Source organism: Crassostrea angulata, chromosome 2 (assembly GCF_025612915.1).
Source record: "Crassostrea angulata isolate pt1a10 chromosome 2, ASM2561291v2, whole genome shotgun sequence".
Taxonomy (NCBI): Eukaryota; Metazoa; Mollusca; class Bivalvia; order Ostreida; family Ostreidae; genus Magallana; species Magallana angulata.
Window position 1 is genome coordinate 38340916 of NC_069112.1, and position 20339 is coordinate 38361254.

At 31.2% G+C, this 20339-nt stretch overlaps 1 protein-coding gene and 1 long non-coding RNA gene across 2 annotated transcripts; one reads left to right on the plus strand and one right to left on the minus strand.

Moving 5' to 3' along the window:
• Positions 1-619: 619 nt before the first annotated feature.
• LOC128170658 (uncharacterized) lies at positions 620-5648 on the minus strand. Its single transcript, XR_008241874.1, has 5 exons — positions 5607-5648; positions 1410-1472; positions 1074-1165; positions 921-977; positions 620-723 (listed from the first exon to the last, which is right to left on the minus strand). It is a non-coding gene; the product is annotated as an uncharacterized LOC128170658 (long non-coding RNA).
• A 24-nt stretch (positions 5649-5672) lies between these two features.
• Positions 5673-15488, plus strand: LOC128170636 (uncharacterized). Its single transcript, XM_052836410.1, has 6 exons — positions 5673-5728; positions 7849-7899; positions 8002-8097; positions 9036-9101; positions 11564-11782; positions 15229-15488. The coding sequence occupies exons 2-6, from the start codon at positions 7881-7883 to the stop codon at positions 15450-15452; spliced, it is 624 nt and encodes a 207-aa protein (XP_052692370.1). The 5' UTR covers positions 5673-5728; positions 7849-7880; the 3' UTR covers positions 15453-15488.
• Positions 15489-20339: the final 4851 nt, after the last annotated feature.

Below are 20339 nucleotides of genomic sequence, written 5' to 3' on the forward strand. Positions count from 1 at the left end.
ATAAATTTCTGTTTGTCATATCCGAATACTACCATTCTCACTTTATCACTCTGATCCATGTCTTTCAGTTTGTGAGTTTATTTAAAACATAAGCCAAATCACTCACCTGAGCATCAAAAGCCATAACCTATCAAATCTACTTTATGCTGCCAAATACAAAACATTTGGACAACTTTGAGGAGTACTGTACATTTTGGTTAAGAGGATTTTCAATTTTTTCCTTACATAATCATCAAGCCCCTTTTGTTGTTTAATCTTTTTAGGAAAATATTTCTAAATGTCAAAAACAATTTTTTTGTGGCCCAAACCTGGGAACCATTACATGTATATGAACAAATTTGAATCTACAATACCACAAAATACTTCCATACAAGTTTTAATCAATCAAACTTAACATTATATTTCATTATATTTATATTATATTTCAGTTCTAGAGGAGGAGAAAATTGCAAAAGTTTACAGAGGGATGGAGACTGTCTAGGGACAGAATTAAGACAGACAATAGTGATCAACAGATAAACTTTTCGCTCAAGCCGGTTGTCTGAATCACTTAAATTAGCTTCAATGTTAAACATTGTTTCAAATTATCATACAATTCTTCAATACTAGAAGTATTACTAACCACTGTATCCATGAATTTTTCCTGAATGTTGTTGGTCGTCACGCTGTTAAAATCTTTTCCATAGAGTCTTTGCAAATCTGCATGTGCAAACTTAAGGTTCGCTGCAAATATCATTGTTGTATTACTAAATGATTTCATTCCTGTTTGATCTTATAAATATCTAAATAGAATTAAGTAATATAAGTAATACAGTTATTGTAATCTTGATATAAATTAATGGATTTCTTATTTAATAATTCAAATCTCCTACACAAATTCTTGACAAAACTAATTTGTTGTTGCTAACTCAATTACGAACCTGCTATTAATGGCACTCTGGAAAAATGTGGAAGGATCTTTTCTTCTCTTCTTTGGACTTTTGGAAGAAAACAAGCATATGTAATTAACAATTTTCAGGCTTTGGGTTTGCTCGAAAAATCTCAGTATATTTAGTACTTCGATTTATCCTCACCTTTTATACAGCCAACATGCATATGTCATCATGTTCACCCCTCCATCCAAAAAGTACCAGCTCCATATCCGTGTAGGGATGTTTTTGTAATTCTTCGATGAAAAAGATATCAGATAATTTATTGCATAAGCGTATAACATTACCCTAAAATTACGCTAAGCATATATGCAAGGTGTCTCTGGTCATCATCACACTACACTTCATCTTTATTTTGCAGTTAAATAATTGTAACGAATTCTTTATAATGTTTTGCAAAAATTTCGAATGGTGGTTGTTTTAAATCAAAACGGGAAGCAGAGATATTCCGATTATACATAAAAAATTCATGTTTCTTACCTCTGTCAATCACTTTGTACACTTTGTTCCTGCTGACGTCACATATTGCGTATATTTGTGGTACTGAGAACCGTCAGGATGGTGTTTGGTTTTACATAGAGCAATATACCAAAAAGCAATAAATCAGATCAGATTTTGTAATTTAGATATGATTAGAATGATTAATATTAATAATTTAAAGCGCTACAGGTTGATGTGCATTTTTATTGTAAGCCCTTGCAAACATTTTTATTCGTTTCCAAAATCCCGTTCGAGTTATCTCCCGCGATAACTCATATGCAGACAGACAGAATTTTCTCTGACTGCAGTTGTGTACATATTTAAGCGGCACTGGCTGATCAGGGATGCAAGCCAGCAGACACTTTACATCAACATCTTCAAGATGTGTCCGATCTATCGTACGATTATTTATTCAGCGATTGGAAAGTTCGTGATCCTGGATAGGAGAGGAGCGGATCGTCAACATGCAGGTATCATAGAACTATGATGTTTCAAGTGTATGCATATTCTATGTTTACATGTTATATGTTAATTAACGTTGCCAGATACGCGTTTAAATACTGGAAACATCTACTGTTATTATTAAACTTCGATGCAGGTCTTCACATGTAACTATACGGGGAATTTTCTCCGAAGAGCTTCGGATAAATTTCTATCTTTACATTGCATTTTAACAAAATCTATGATCAGGTATTTCTTATTCAAGAATGATTGAACCCAGTGTAACCGTAATGATTAAGAAATGAATCTGCAGATATTTATTTTGAACATGCGGTTGCATACAATCTGATTTCAAGCGTGGATCCAGAAAAACAAGAATAGAATTCCTGGGTCCCCCGCCGGTCAAGCAGTATACTAGTATCGACCAAGGTTGATTTAGGAACTTGACCAAAGAATTAGCGGTATAAACATTTGGTATACATTTCATGTAAATCAGTCAAAATTTATAGGCATGAGAGCACATACAAGATCAATTTTTGGATAAAACGGAGTCATTATTGTGGTCAAAGTCCCATAACTTCAACAAAAAGTATCGACTCATGCTGATTTTCGAACTTGACCACAGTTTTAGTGGTATAAACATTTGGTATACATTTCATGTAAATCAGTCAAAATTTGTAGGCATGAGAGCGCTCACAAGGTCAATTTTTGGATAAAACGGAGTCATTATTGTGGTCAAAGTCCCATAACTCCAACAAAAAGTATCGACCAATGCTGATTTTCGAACTTGACCAAAGTATTAGCGGTATAAACATTTGGTAAAAAATTAATGAAAATCCGTCAAAATGTGGTAGCATGAGAGCGCTTACAAGGTCAATTTTTGGATAAAACGGAGTCATAATTGTGGTCAAAGTCCCATAACGCCAACAAAAAGTATCGACCAATGCTGATTTTCGAAATTGACTAAAGTATTAGTAGTATAAACATTTTGTATAAATTTAATGAAAATCCGTCAAAATTGGTAGGCATGAGAGCGGTCACAAGGTCAATTTTTTGATAAAACGGAGTCATTATTGTGGTCAAAGTCCCATAACTCCAACAAAAAGTATCGACCAATGCTGATTTTGGAATTTGACCACAGTTTTAGTGATATAAACATTTGGTATAATTTTAATGAAAATCCGTCAAAATGTGGTAGCATGAGAGCGCTTACAAGGTCAATTTTTGGATAAAACGGAGTCATTGTTGTGGTCAAAGTCCCATAACTCTAACAAAAAGTATCGACCAATGCTGATTTTCAAACTTGACCAAGGTAATAGTGATATAAACATTTGCTATAAATTTAATGAAAAGCCGTCAAAATTTGTAGGCATGAGAGCGCTTACAAAAAAGGGTGACGGACGGACACACGGACGGACGCCCGGCATTTCTATGTCCCCGCTCCGCGTTGCGGCGGGGGGCAAAATGTTCGGGGGAAGGGTTGCCCGACGGTTGATTGGGTAACAAGGTTTGGGGGGGGGGGGGGGGTAAGCTATATTTTTAAAAATTTTATAATTTAAATTTAAAGAATGAATTTTTAGGGGGGGGGGGGGTCTGGATCCCCTTGCCCCCCCCCCCCCCCCATTTCCTAGATCCGACTTACATGTATAATTTTTGTGCATATTGTCAATGAATATATCATGGTGAGTCCATTTTTAGGAGTATATATGCTGTTTGAAAATGTTTATAACATTTTATTTTTCCCTACAGAGTTGTTTTAAGATCCGAAGCAATGTTACACAGACAGAAGAATAGGTGAATGCTGCTCCAGTATATATTGTGTGTATGATGGCTATAACAATAACATATTTCACTTGGGAAATCATGCACAACAAACTGTCTATATGATGATACCATGTAAGTATATATTAGGTGAAATATGCCTTGGGTTTTGAACATTTCTGAAGTTTGTAATTACGTGTATATAAAATCAAACACGGATTAACATATATTTGATAAAAGAGGTTAGTTATACCTCTTGATCTCATTTGCTTTTGATCGATAAAACAAACTGTAAGTTATTTCAATACAGAGATACATTATGATTGTTTTTTTTTTTTTTTAAATTGTATCTGAGTGTATAAATCTTGTGCTTTATGCTGTTACACATGTACTCAATATATGTACCTTTGTTTGTTTTCATTTAATTTGAACATATTTTATTATGCAAATATACATTAATTTACATAAAGGGATTTGGCAATAGGCAATGCCTATATGAGCCTTCTTGTTTGTTTTATTTAAGTTGCATTATGAATTATATTTTGTCATGCATATACACAAGGTTGACAAAGATATTTAAAAATGGAGAAGGAAAGAGAGATATGCTACAGAAGAAGGAAGATAAAGGCACATGATAAAGACACCAGAGTGATCACACCAACATCAGTCCAATAACATTGGTACACACTGAAACTTGTATCACAGTGTTAAGAATTTTCATCGGGGGGGGGGGGGGGGGGGTTACATTATGCTGATATTTTGATATGCTGTTCATTTTTTTTTTAATTTTTAGTGTCTAGCATAGAAATAATTAATTTTATGTTTGAATATATAGCTGGAAATTTTCCTATATGTAATTCACTTACTGCATTCAACAGGTTTGGTACACGCAAACTTTTAAATTTTATCTTAAAAACATAAGACTTAAAGTATGTATCCTAAATAATGACCAATGTAATCAGCACAGTATCACACATGTAATACAATCTTAATGTTTACTGACCTTCTAAGAAGAGAGATATAACTTTCAGTGGGTGTGAATGACTATAGTAAAGGCAAAGTTTTATATGTTTACATGAACAAACACTTTAAAAGTATTAAAAACATGTATATTTTGATAAAATGTATACTCTAATTTTTATTTATAAATGTATTAATTCCAACACATGTAGAAGTTGTTTAGTTACCTTAATGTCAATTTTTTTTTACAAAAAAGACGCTAGTATGTCAACATATGAATAAAAGAATGTTTTTAAAGTGTTGCAGACTGATTTGTCATAATTAAAATTTTATATAAAAAAACATGCAATTTTCATGTGATTTTTGTATGAATTTTATATGAATTTTATATGAATTTTACACAAATATCTAATCGCATGAAAAACATACGAAAAATTATTCGCATGAAAATTGTACATTTTGCATGCGAATATCATGCAAACATATTCGCATGATATTCACATGAGAAACTTTTCATCTGATTTTAGCGTGATTAGCGCATGATTTTCATGCGAAAAAGAAATCGCATGAAAATTATGCGAGCCACGTTTCCCTGTGTATGTGAGTACAATTTTGCTCTTGTTACAAACCCTTTATGAAATGCTTTATAACAGCATAGTTCAAATATACTAAAGGACCTTTTGATTGACTTTTTCTCACCTTGAAGTAATATTCAACTCCTAATATAAAAAACAGAAACGATGCACTATTTTATATTTAATTGTTTAATAATTGTACCTGTAATTAAGAAATCATAGCCAGTTTTACTTTTCTTCTCATGTAAACTTATGACAGTAGTTGAATTAACATTCACGTCACAAATTTTATTTGTATTGTTGTCACCGATAAAACAGTGAACGTCACATATCTTAATGAACTCTAAAGAAAATAAAATAACGGATGAAATATTTTTAAAAATGTATTTACAAAACGTGTTTTTAATATGGACAGTATTGTTCTTAGGTTATTAAAATATGGGGAAAAAATTAAGATTACCTGTGGAAAGCTCCTGTGATGGTTTTCTTTGTGACCTTTAATCACATTTATGTATATATAGTGTCGGACTTCGATATTTACACAGCAAAGTGTCACATGCTATCGTCTGATCAGTCTAACAGGTAACGAACGGATAATTTTATCTAGTTTTTTGGTTATGCTAAAATTATTTTTAATGTAATATTAAAAGTAATGTTAACAAAATGCTTTTAAAATGAATGCCTTTTTTGCAGTTGTTCTCTGGGGTTTTTTTTTCGTTCAAATATTCATTTGTTGAAGAATGTGCTTCTCATAATTACATTTGCCTTAATCTTATTTTACTTCATTTCCTTTCTTTAGAAATTAACCCGTATAAATGGTTGACACTTTAAAAAATCTAATTTATCATTGATCGTTTTCAACGTATTTTATTTTAAAAAAACCGTTTTTTTTTAAATTAAATGTATGGGATGACACATTGCCCGTTGATGTTCGCGTCCCATTATCTAACATTGTAAACCTCGGTTAAAACAGATATCTTATCAACTTGTTTAAGACGTTTAGTTTATTTAGTCCCTTTGACCGATAAACCAATTAATCTTATATAGGGGGATGAAAAGGTAATTGACTTTGTTTGATGGTGGATATGGAAGGTTCGTTAAATTCAAAACAGAAACATTGTTTGTTTCTACACTATGTCCCACGATATTTGTACAGCACATTCTTGTTAAAGCTCAACTGTTGGATATTTATAAACAGCGAAACAGATGAAATTCAGACATTTTTATTTTCTCAAATTTTGTTTTTGATTGAAGTACTTTTTGCAGAACTTTAGTATTTAAAGTTTATATTTTATTCATTAGTCAACATAAATTTGCATATTTTCTATTTGTTTTATTTCACATTTTCATTAAAGATAATCGTATGGCACACACTAAAAGCTGTCAATGAAAACTCAATGCTTTGTATCTATTTAGTGCCACTTCCGTTCATAATCTTCCTTTCGGTTTTAATGGAGTTAAACCATTTGTATTATTTTTACAGTAAAGAAAATCTTAATCAGTGTAAATTATTAAGGAAATTTTCTGCAATTTTCAAAAAAAAATGCTTAATGACCATTATCTCATAAAGTAGTTTTTTTTCTACAGTAAGCTTCAGATGACATGGTCCAATAATTCAACAGCAACATATCAATACAAGAAAGTGATCTCAAAATCAATAACAGTCATTAAATTGTACACCACATCACATCATGTTAGATATGATTGATAAAAAAGTACTTATTATCAGTAAATAAAAGCAAAAATAAATAAATCTTATCCGTTCGGGCGAATAATTTATTGTTAGGGACGGCTACAATTTGTTAAGACGAATTACCATTTGTTCGGACTACCAAGTTATTACATGTAGTACTGACGAATTATAATTTGTTCAGACGAATAATCTAATTGTATGGACGAATTAGGATTACTTTTGACAAATTAGGGTGTTTTTTTTTTTTTTATCAGAGACACTCTCTGTCTTAAATACAAAAAACAAAAAAAAACATGTGGGGGTTTTAAGAGCAGACACCTAATTTAAAGGTGAAACCTCTATTTTGCTTTAGATCAGCATCCGAATTAGAAATTCGAAAGATCGTAATGGCTTCTCCACGAAAATTGTGCAAATTTGACCCGATTCCAACATCTGTTTTGAAGTTCTGTATTGATAACATTCTTCCAACAGACACGACCATCATAAAATCTATCTTAGAATTAACTGCCCCCACATCACTGAGAAACGCCGTTGTTCATCCTCTTCTGAAAAAGTAGGGAATAGACAAAGAGGTGCTAAAGAACTAACGTCATGTCTCGAACCTTTCTTTTATCTCTAAAATCTTTTAAAAGGTAATGGAATCTAAACTAGAAGATCATTAACAATAATTCATCCAATAATATTTTGAAAGTGAGCCTCGTTTTCGATTTTCTTAACTTACTAATATCATATTGGCAATTCAGTGTAATGAAAACCATCCCCCTTCTCCACTTCACTCTACACTCGCCAGGGTGTGATAGGTTTCGATAACAGGTCCTTTTCCCCTACATTTTTATACAGCCTAGATATACCCCCAACTTACCATAGACATGACTTAACTGGTTTTTTTCTGTATTCTGAAATCTAATGTTTATTTTGCATCGGAAAATAGACATGAATTAATTGTTCTGTCTCTTTTTGAAGAGTCAAAATATTGTATTGTTGCAATGACGTTTTTACTTGTTTGTAGATTTCAATTTAGCCTTGGAAAATACTCTTGAAATGGATAAAGACAATCTTGGTATATATTTTTTAATGCGTGAAATTTATCGAAATTTATATGTTTTATAATTTGACCAGAATTTTAGTACACCAACTGATTACAATTGTTTTTTCAATTTAGAAATAGCAGCATATATTGCAGTGCTGGTAACTGCTGTCTTTGTTATAGTTATATGCGTTATACTTCTTTACAATTCCTGCAGAAAGAAACAGAAAGGTGAGCAATGTATTTCCTTTTATGAGGTTTATAAGGTTGGAAGGTCGAAACTTTTTAGCATCTTAGATAAAATCCCGGACTACACGATATATACATGAAGATGTCATATTTAAATTCTAAAAAAAGACGACCTTAATTTTGAATATTTGTACTGATGTACATGTATACATCAACAATCATTAAGTTAATTTTACTTTTTTAACGACAATTTCATTAATGTGTTACACGAAAGCTGTAAATATACAAAATGAAATAATATTTTTTTGTGATTCATGTGGGATATGATTGTAGTGACATTCTAGAAAAATACAGATTTCGCCTAAGTGAAAGTTTTTGAAGATTGTCACTGTTTCATTAATTTCTTAATCAGATTTGTTACGTTTTTATAGTACATATAGGACATTTGAAGATACTAACATAGACTCCTACATCAATCAAAACCGAGCTTGGGTTTAATCAATTTTAAGATTTATGAAGATAGGGGATGATAAGCAAACACACACTTTTTTTCAAAATGCGTCATCTTTTGGGTTATTTAAAGTATTTTTAAAATAAATTTATTTCAAAAATTGTTATTATTGTAAAAAGAAATCAGTGTATAAAAAGTTAAGGACTTAATCGAAATTGTGAATGTCAAGGTAATGGCACAGACAGAATTTTATCACTTCATTTAAATGCATAGTTTTGTTCAATGACAACTTTGTTAGTTTTAAAATAAAAAGGATTTGATTAACATATCTATCATTTAAATAACGTTAAACCCGCCAAATTAAAGTTTCATTATATTAAAATCAACCTATGCACGCAGAGTACATACATTAACACAGTTAAAGGGATGACGAGAAACATGTTAAACGAGATTGATCGGAATGCATTATATACAGATCGTAAGTTTTAAAAACTTGACACGTTAACCTTTCCTTTTTTTTTATTCATAGATAAATTGGATCATCGGACCGAGGCATCACACAATCAAATAAGAGAACGAATCAGCAAAGAAAAAAGTAATATTTAAATTTTTTCATTACAATTTACGTTAATTTTTTAAACAAAATAATCAGAGTTTAAAAAGGACTCTATCACATTTTATTTTTGACTTCATTGCTTTGAAATATGATTTATTTACATAATCTATTAATGTTTAGTTCTTGCAGCTTTTATGTGAATACTTTCTGGTACTCTTAATGCCTGCAAATTTTGGTTTTATTTTTTCTTCTTTTGAGTGGTTATATATATTATTTTCTTTTAATTCAAAACATATTTTATTGAAGCATCAAATAAATTGGGTAACAGACATATCGAAATGATAACTTTCCTTAAAATAGAAAGTCATTGAGTGATGTATAAAAATAATCTTTAGAGTATAGTATTACCAGGTTACAGACTAATAAATAATTAAAGTATTTTGTAAACAAGATAATGGATGATTTTGGAAATTAATTATTATTTTGACCTTTATTACATATATAAGTCGTATTCATACAATTTTTTAATTTATACATGTATACATTCATACTTAAATTCACAACAGTGATTTTTTTTTAATTTACTATATATATCATAATAATTACTAAATAAGTTAAATGCATGTATCTTTATTCAATAAGCTTAGAAGCTCTAATATATCTGTGAACAGAACAAGGTAAAAAAATATAATATAATTAAATAAGAAGAGTCAGCACTACCTTAAAGAACATAATAAAAAAGGGTAAATTTACATCATTTAATGACTTGAAAAGGTAATTTCTCTGTAAAGTGTATCTTGGACATTTGAGAAAAAAAAATTTAAAAAATGTATATTTCCTGCAGATTGAGACCCACAGTATAAATATTGACTCTTATCAATTAAACATTCTTACATAAGGGAGCATTTAAATTACTAGCTTTATTCCGTAAGTGATATAAAAATATATACAGTAAAACACGTTTACTGTAAAAGATCACGCATATAACGAATTGACGCTTATAGCAAATCACTCGTATTTCCTTGGCGAAATTTATATCAATATATTCATAATTCTTACCGTTATTGCAAAACTGAATATAACAAATTCACGGATATAACTAAATGATATTTATTGACCTTTAGATAAAAAAACACATATTTCCCGTTGTATATAACGAATATATTGAGTTTTGTTTTTACACATTTTCACATGGACGCACACAGCAGTAAACACATGCGTCCGTTTGTGTTGTATAAGCAAGGGGATAATTAATTCATAATCAATATAGATTAAAGTGAGAATGTTGCACGATTTCTTTTTTGTTTTTTTTTAAATGTGAATTAAAAATAGTAAACAACGTTTATAAAACATTAGAATTATCAATTGAATCTGTTATTTCCCATTAGCTTTAAATATCTGCGATAGAGGCCCCAAGCGGGATAATTATGCCAATAAGTGAACTTTTTTTCATTACTTAAATTATCAACGATATGTGAAATTTCAAATGAAGTTTTCATGTGATAATATAGGTTTTAGGGTTAACTTTATTCTGTTGCAGTTACAATGTGGATACAATAACATGAGACGTGTATTTTCCATCAAAAAAAAAATCTTCACTTGAAAACGAAAAATCAAAAAAATGTTTGTGGTGTATGAAGGGGGAAAAAGCAACAAAAAAGACATTTGAACAAACTTTTTTAGTACAATTCTTAAGAATCGTGATGCTATTTTGAAACAGTTTGATTCTTCGTCTCCCTCTAGAACACAGATGACAGGTGGTATGGGAAAAATGACCATATAAGAATAAATCAAAGTGCTTAATAATTAAAAAGGAATTCATTATCTCATAAGACATACTTCTTATACATGTATTACTGGAATGGAAAGTGTAACACACAGGCGGAATAATAGACATAAAAGTAAAATGCATTCAAAACACTATTGATTTTTTATTCAATAATGGTTGAAATGAAACGAATCCCTAACCACTGTTGAAATAATTTGTTATTATGTAGATCTATAAATAATTTTTAACATACAGCTGTAGAATAATTATTTTGAGAAAAAGGCCACGAGGTCATTTTTCTTCATGCTAAACATGAAGAAAACTTACCCCTCACGAAAAAAAATCCCAATCATAAACACTAATAGATATAGGTTACTCTATACATCCAAATTGTCATTCGAAGAATGACCTATATTCTCGTGAAAAGACAGAAGAGACAGAATGCATAGGATGATGAAAGCTGGAGACTTCCGATTCCAGTAATCTTAAAAGGAAACAAAACAAAGTGTAGAGGTCTTAAATAGTGAAAAATAAATGACATTCAAATATTTTTGGGATCAACTGTCTCAGTTATCGGGTTGCATTGTGAAGGAAATTGAAAAAAGTAGACTTTCCAAAACATTGATTAGAATATATCACAACAATTCCATTACTCAAAATACTTTAATGAAGGATTTTAGTACATGTATTATTGCAGTAACTTTGCAATTAATTTTTAAATTATCATTTTCAGTTATTGATTATTGCAAATCAGATGATGAAAACGAGGACTTTGAGAATTTTTGTAAACAGTTTCTTCCGAACGACATTACAGTGAAAAAAATACGACAAAGACAGCAAAGTCCAACACTACTAGCGATGGTGCTTATCCCCATAGTAGATGGACGAGATAACTTATTAAAGTATCTTCGAAAATTAATCGAAGACACAATATCCAACAATCATATAAATGGTAAATAGTTTATTTGTTTTATTTTTATTTTAAGGTAGTACAAAACAGAATTCAAAAAGGAAAACAATCACTTCAGAAACCCTCGTGTAATTCAACCATTTTACGATATGCAAATTCTTTAAGACTCTAAACAAATTGAAGCGTGTATAGAAACAAAATATGAATCTTCCTATACTGAGTACTGTATTCGCAATGACTTTAGTTAACCCCCTCACTGTAACTGCGGTACTGCACTTTTACAGAGCAAAAATGACATGATTTGGTGAAATATAACGTGACGTCAATTGTTTCATTTACGTAATTTAATCAACTACTTACTAAAATTTTGACAAAGTATTTAAGTTTGCCCTGCAAAATGGCAGTACCACAGTTATTGTGAAGGGGTCTTATAGTCAACCCGCGTTCCTGGTTATCCAGGTCTGAAAAGTTCTACTCCATATGCTCACCAGAGGTCGTGCTTCGCAAGCGTTCATTTAATCAAAACTAAAATATCGCAGTCAAGAAACGAATTGCCTGATATTATTGATTCAACAGTTGTCAGCTCCTAATTTCTTTGTGAACTCGAAGTTCCCAGTAAATATACATGTATACACTCATTGCGTAATAATTCATTGTAAGCATATCATTTTTAAGCAAATTTCCACTTTTTCTCTCATTTTTGCTATTTCGAGCTAGTTTATCGGAAATGAAAGTAGGTCTTGAATTGATTTTAAACTAACTACTTATAAGGTAAATTTCAATTATAGATGCGCACACCAATTGTTTCGTGTTGAAATACCAAAGGTGTAAGCAGTTACTATACTGCAGGCTTATTTTATTGGTAAAATGTCTTGTTTTATAAGAACAAATTTTCTCTTTTCCCTATAGAGTCTTGACACCGTATTTCGTCTAGAAGACGGTATTAGTTTTATAGAAGAAGCTGAACTTATTTAAAGTCGACACACAACACACGATGTCAAAGACAAAACAATCGCAGATAAATCACCTAAGTAACACATGTGACATTAGAGCATTACACCTTTTGATTTTTAAGTTCATGTTTTGTGTAAATCTTTGAAAAGTTTGATTTATTTTCGACATTTCTATATAAAATCAAGGGATTTGTTAACACATTTTGGGGAAAACCATTAAGTTTACATTTTTCACAAACATCGTAATACATTAGCGCAATATCAAACTCTTTTTTTGTACCTCCATATGATGTGCAAACAAATGTCACATGTACACTATGAGTATTTTGTTTATTGTACAAGTTCCTCTTCTTCATTTCTTAATTCCTTCATATGGCATTTTTGTATGACTAGTTAGAGATTGATCAACATCCCTTCCAGCTCCACCCATCAGCTGAACCAAAGTACCCATCTCTCTTTGAAGACCATATCGATCGCCATTGTGAACCACCCATAAAATTACAACCACCCAAGATGGGTTTTTACAAATTAAAACAAGAGGCCCATGGGGCAACATCGCTCACCTGAGCAACAATGTCCATATGGCCCCTCGATACAATAACAAAAAATAAATATTGTAAAGTATTCGAATTTAACACTTATTTTTACATAAGTTTCATTTTTGACATTGTACCTTTATGGAATACCATTTTTACCAAAAAAAGAAAACCCTATGCAAGATATAAAAAGCTAAACATTTGGTAGGGGTACTCTGTAAACTTCCAATTCCCTATATTTCAGTTATGCCCCTCTCCCCTTCCTCCTTCCCCCACTTTATAAAGCGATCAACTTACTCATTTCATTGATAAATGCACTCAAATGAAAAATGTTGTCACGTGTCATGTAAAAGAGTTATCAAAGTCAATGCATTGTCAGGCACATTACTCTATTTTTTTAAGGCCCACACATTATTTTCATCTTTATTAAAAAACAATAAGTGGCTACCAACCAGGATGATTTTACGCTGTTATATTTTCTTAGGAATAGCGATTATGCCTTTATCTCCGTAACAAAATGTGTCAGAACTACGGAAACTGTTTTAACGGTGTTTTTTTTTTACTCGTGTCTGAAAAAACTATCAAAATTAATGTGGAATTCATATAATCCATTGTATAAAGAGGGGACCCAGAAAGCAGTTAAGCATACCATCTTTTATTTTTTTTGTACAAGTATTTAACCTTAAGCGAGACATTTTTAATGATCAACCAAAATTTTAGCGATCAAAAGATACAGAACTCACAATTTTGCAAGATTTTTAACTTGGTATTTTCTATTCAGCATTTAAAATGTAAAAAAAATATGGCCTCATATCTGTCTACAAAACACTGTAGCTTCCAAATATGGCTAATAAATAGAACTTGTAAATGATGGTGGCATATGGATTAACAAAAGGTAGAGTCTCGTAGATCATCGTGACTTTACCCAAAATATTTTAGTACATATTTTATTTTCCAGAAATCGCATTGATTTCATTGACTTGATTTTCTGTGAGAAACTGTGCGTTACATATTTCTTCAATAATTTTCTTTCTTTTCTCTGTCAACTCCATTTTCAACAACATGCCGGTGTATGTATCTCGCAACCTTTTTACTCGCAAGGAACGATAGTTTGTGAAACTCTCTAGATGACAGCAACGGAATTGCTGAATCTTCCAAGGGAGTATTAGAAAATACGAATCCGACGCCTGCTTAACGAATATGAATATGGCACACTCCATTTTTTCGAAGAAATAGATATTTACATATTTTTTTTTTTAATTAAATATATTATCCATTTTATTGACATTTGTAAGATGGCTTTTGAATATCCAACAATTTTACATGTAAATTTTAAAATATAAATAATTGTGTGTATTTTCATGACTTAAGTATTGTTTTGCCTGGGGTATCATATACCTTATACGCAGTTTTGATTTAGATAAAAAGGTAAAAAAAATTAACTTGGTATATGGATTACGTTTTAATACTAAATACTTGCTGCAATGTTGAAAGAAACCGAAAAAATGTGAAATGTTTACGTTTACTGTTTTGTACTACCATTCGAACATTTGCCGATGTTGTTTTAAAAACTTAAATATTAATTATCCATATAAAATAAAAGAAAACAAACTTGAAGCAATTGTTATAGGCCAATCCACACTTTACAAAAGTTATGTCCCTTGGCCGTCATCTTTGGGGAAAAACCCACATATTCCTCACAGTAGTCTTTGAAGTTTAGTGGGTTGTAACTTCGTCATTTGACATTAGAAATCCGTTTGCATTGTGAGTTTTGATTGCCCCAAGTTAGGGCAACCCACACATCGAAGGAATAAATTAAATTCCAAGAGATTTCTTCACAGGACGCCCATATATTTGGTTGCATAAAGAAGGGAACAATTGTTTTTTTCCCTTTTGACCTTTGGGTTGACCCCGCAAAGGGGAACGACTTTTGCAAAGTGTGGATTAGACTATTTCAACACTTCTGAAATATTTTTATCATATCTGATTTCTTTTTAAGAAGACGAAAAAATTTGGCTTGTTCACATTTCACATGACGGAAACAACAAAGATGACCCTATACATGTGATGAGAGAAGAGTTATTTCAGGCAGTGATACGAAATATCAAGAACAATATTATTGGGGTCATTAACATTGTATACGACGTCACTTCTTCCTTCCCAGATTGTCAGACTAACAGAGATGCTGTTAAACGGTTGAAATCAGAATTAGTACATACTTAATAGACGTCTACGATGTTTTTGAGTTCACTTGGGTGCAAAAACAAGTATTTAAGCAAATTACATAATGGAAGTATAATATTTTGTATTTAACGCACTTAAGCAGTGCAAATTATTATTATTTTGACACAAAGCTTATAAGATAATTGTTATACGTAACATGAACGATACATGTAACAAATAGATAATCCATAAAACTGCTTGTTTTGTTCACATGTTTTTGAAGAATACTTTTTTTGTAAATTAATGTGTAGCTAAAGATAATGTAGAAAAAATAAATACAAATAAATACAAGTTAATTGCGAAAGGGTTATTCAATGGAAAGTTTGATTGTTACTGTACTACGCAAGGTGTGCAAAGTGTACAATAGCATATAGAGAAATCGTACTACATTTGGCTGTGTATTCTATTTAGCGCTTTTGGCGGAATGCGTCTTCCTCTCAATCAAGTACATCGCTAAATGCCATGCATATGTATAGGAGTAGTCACATTCAGGAATACGCTAATCCAAATCTACGCCAACTTGTTCAAAAACTAATTTCCGCAAAATATCGTACACGCCAAATATAATACGTTTACAGTATTTCATTAGGAACAGGTTCAGTTTGGTGTAAGATTACAATGAAAATACTTTGTTTGAGAAAAGCAAATACTTTTGATTATTTTGGTAAGATTTGTTGTTTTAAGAATTATTCTTGAAGTTCTATAAAGTGAAAAAAAATACGTTTGGGTGATTTTTTGTTTAATTATGCAAATCCAGTCTTCAACCCTAAAACCTTAATGAATAGCTGAATTGAAATTGACATTACAAAACGGATTCGTAGTGTTATCTTAGACAACGACTTTGTAAGATGCAAATCAAAATAAAGAAAATAGAAACAAAGTAAGATTATTTATTTTTGAATATTACTGAATCCATGAAGCATACATCTATAGTATGGAACAGATTAAAAGATTGGTTTCCCTCTTTTTTCATGTTTTCTCTCTAAAAGAATGAGCCATCCAGGGACAGCCACGCTTTGAACATTGTGCGATTTCTTTAAATTTTGTCCAGTTAAAAAAACCGTGATCTAATTTAACTCGAATTCCGATTGCTGTAATAATGTTTACCATAAAAAAATCTACATCGCAGAAAAAAAAGTTGTCGTAGGTATAAGTAAACACAACTGTACTGACTATTCGAACAATAGCATGTTAATACCCAAAGAACAAGACGTATTTCCCTCAGATTTTCTAAGGTCTAAAAATGCAGTGATTGCAAATACACTGATAAAAGGACATCAAAAGAGTAGCATGTGAACATATATGTTTGCTTAGCTAACATTATGGCCGACCGTTAAAATTCAACAACAATAGTTTCGTTGACCACAAGAGGCAAAAATGACGTATTTTGATACGCCAATAGTTGGACTGGAATAAAATATGTCAACTATTCTGGAAGTCATCATCTACATAAAAAGCTTACTCAGACTTAACAATAACAACAAATTGACAAAACATGGACATTAATTTCAATTGATGTGGAATGACATAATAAAGCACATTTAATTTTGTATTAAATTAATAGAACTAACAAGTCTGCTTATTATTCTAAAATATCTATACTACTATATTAAAAAAAAATCGAACTTTTGGGCTTTAATACCGAGAAATCGGAAGAGTACTGTCTTTAGTTTTATATATTTTAAGCGTCATTGGTACTTGAAGACTACCAATTTATTTTTTATTTTTTCTCAATCAAGCTTCGCTCATTATTAATCAAAAAATCATTTAAAAAATCCGGAAATCATGTGGATTTTTTTTTATTTTAAAATCTTGCACATGCGCAGTAAATTCACACTAATTCACGTGAGGCTCTTTAGTTTAGGGTTCCACAATATCACGTTTGCATGAATAATTACAGATACACGTAAATTTTCATTGAAAATTTGTTATAACGGGAGATAACTATAACTCAGTGCATTTAAAATGAAGCGAGAACTGCACGGAACTACAGAAGCAAGGTAAAGCAAAATAAACAATGTTGTCATTTAACATGAATTTGACGTCCGATTGATACAAAATTAAAACTTAACGTGTAGATGCCTATATAAAGAGTGTTTTAAAATTGAAAACACCTGTGATGAATGTTTTGTGAGAAAAATGCGACAGGAATTTTTGTTACGGACGGACAGACAGACAGTTTCACAAGGGTAAAACAGTGCACCCCCTCTCCTTCAGAGCGGTGGTATAATGAAGATATCAAAGTTTTTCACTTTTGTGTTTACAAAAATGTAGGGGCATATAACCATTATTAAATAAATACCGTAGCAACTGTATTCTATTTAAAAGAGTATAAAGCATAAAACTAAGCCAATGGAATCAAACGTTTTTTTTTGTTCTACTGATATGAAAATGTTGTATCTTATTTTTTGTTTCATTAAGTATTGTTTTTTACTATTGTTTCTCTTTTTCATTAAATGCATTGTCATCATACATCAATATATGTCAAATGAGTGTCTTTTATTTGTCCGAGTTAAAACATGAAGATTTGAACAAAAGAGTGTTAACTTAAAGCCACACAGAAACCCTAAACTCAACCATACGTGGAAAAACTATTACGTATTTGCAATCATAAAAGTTGTATGATTATATAAAAAAAATTAACCTTTAATAGTATACACTTTGGTTCCAGTCTTTTTATCTCTGGGAAGTAAATGTCAAGAGTGCAATATACGGAAAATGGTAGTCAATCTTTGTTGCCCGTTTTGTTTCTTTAATGATGCCCTTAGATTTTTTTTTATTCTTAGAAACATTATAATTATTTACTTTCTTCCATTGAAAAGGTTGGATTAATTGTTATTAATGAGGTTCTTGGAATTTAAAGAATTTTTAATTTCGCAAACAATATTTCTAAGATCGTCTTGATATACCTGGGTTTCTAATATTCTTTAAAAAAACAATATTCTATTTCATTTTTTTTACAATGATTTCCCTAAGTAGATTATAAACTTGGAAAAATGTAAAGACGACATAATCACCTTTCACCAATCACGACTGAGCTATTAAGACTAGAAACAATATCGGTTGCCGGTCTCTGTCATTTTAAAATCAACTTCTAATCAGTACAATTGGGTTTACTAAGAGGAGTTATATGTGGATATTCTCACCTAAAGTTCAGAGGTTTTCAAGCAGTGTACAATTAAACGTAACGAGGAAGATTACTCTGCTGGAAGGTATTTATCCAACATCATTTACCGTTGTAAGATGGAAGGTATGTATGTACAATTATTTACCGTTGTAAGACAGGGAAGTTGAGAGAGAAAAAATCAAAGTACTAAGAGTACGGTAGACCGAAGCATGGTTGTTAATAAAATTACGGAACAAAAATTAAGGTGGCATTGGAAAGCTGACAGTAATAATGTGGATGAAATTCATTATAACCAAAATGTTTTTATCTGTTTAATACTTAAATAAAATGGAACCGGATATCCAGATAATAAGTACGTTTACACATTCCAAGTTTCGTACAAACATTGAGCAGGTTACAAACTGTTCTTTACTTCACTCAAAAAATGAAATGGGGCAAAAAGCCGAAATAGCTGGAAAACTAATAGAACTGTATTTTCCTGGTAATATACACAATTGCCCGAATGTGCCTGTGGGTATGATAAGGCAATTCTAAGCGATCGATTGAGTAAAAATTCCTCCGATCGATATGACGTCACAGTAAGCAGCATTATGTCATATTTCAATTAGAAACATGTCAATTTCAACTTATTTAAACTTAACCTCTGGTTTAAGTTATAAAAACTACAGGCGTAAAATGTCACTAGAATCTCTTCTAACTGAATATATGTTCAATTTTTCTATATTACGTATAATTATCATTAATGACGTCACAAGGATGTTTAATAGGGTAGACAAATCATCGGAATACAGTGTAAACAATGCCAAAATATGGCTTTTTTAATACAGATACCAAAATGTACATAAATGTCGGTTAGGATATAATCAGAAAATATCGACATGGATATTTTTTTTTTATTAGCGAGTTTTATAAGGTGAGCAGATAGACATTTATATGGCTTGACCAGCCTTTCCTCTGCCAATGTGTACAACAATGACAAAAGTGTAACACTACCCCGAGTATTATCGGGGTTGAATTTGGCAAATATCAAATGCACATAACCTAAAATACTTGAAAAGTGCTGCTAGAATCCTGTGCCTTGTTGTTGTAAATAAAAAATACGTAGTATTTTCAATGAAATTAAAGAAGTTGAGGAGGTTTCCGATAAATAATGAAAATATTTATTTTATGCGATTTACGATAGGATTTTAGCAGTAATACTAATACATGTAAACATGATCCAATTGCTGATTGAATTATTGTATCAAAAATATAAATGAACGTGGGGGTAGTGTTACATCTTTTTATTTTTTGTTTAAAAAAGTTATCTATTTTTAACTGTCACGTGATAACATGGCACGGCAGCTTGAAAGACTGACTCTATTCCGAAGGGGAACATAATATCTTAGCAAACAAATAAATTAAACTCTGAGTTGCCTTAACTAACCCGCGTCCTAATTCTGTACAAAGTGTCAGAACATTGTGGGGCAGTACAAGAGAGTTTCGCTTACCAAAAAAACAAAAACAAAAAACAAAACAGGACTGATGGATTGACTAAATGAAGGACGGAGGGGTGAAAACATTTTTGTGGACAGCATATGTCATCTTTAGAGGTGTTGGCGAAATTGATTGCGTCTTCTGCTTTGTACACGGCATCCCAAGTCCGAAACCGACTGTCGCTATCGCGATAACATTGTAAAACTTGGCAATTTATAAAGGTTTCCTACCTATCAGATGAAGACCTTTTGTATATCTTATGTTTATAAGGTATGTTAACCTTT

Coding starts and splice junctions, on each gene's coding strand:
- LOC128170636 (XM_052836410.1), top strand. Junction 9,102..11,563: donor ACGAATCAGCAAAGAAAAAA/GTAATATTTAAA, acceptor TATCATTTTCAG/TTATTGATTATTGCAAATCA. Junction 11,783..15,228: donor ATCCAACAATCATATAAATG/GTAAATAGTTTA, acceptor TTTCTTTTTAAG/AAGACGAAAAAATTTGGCTT.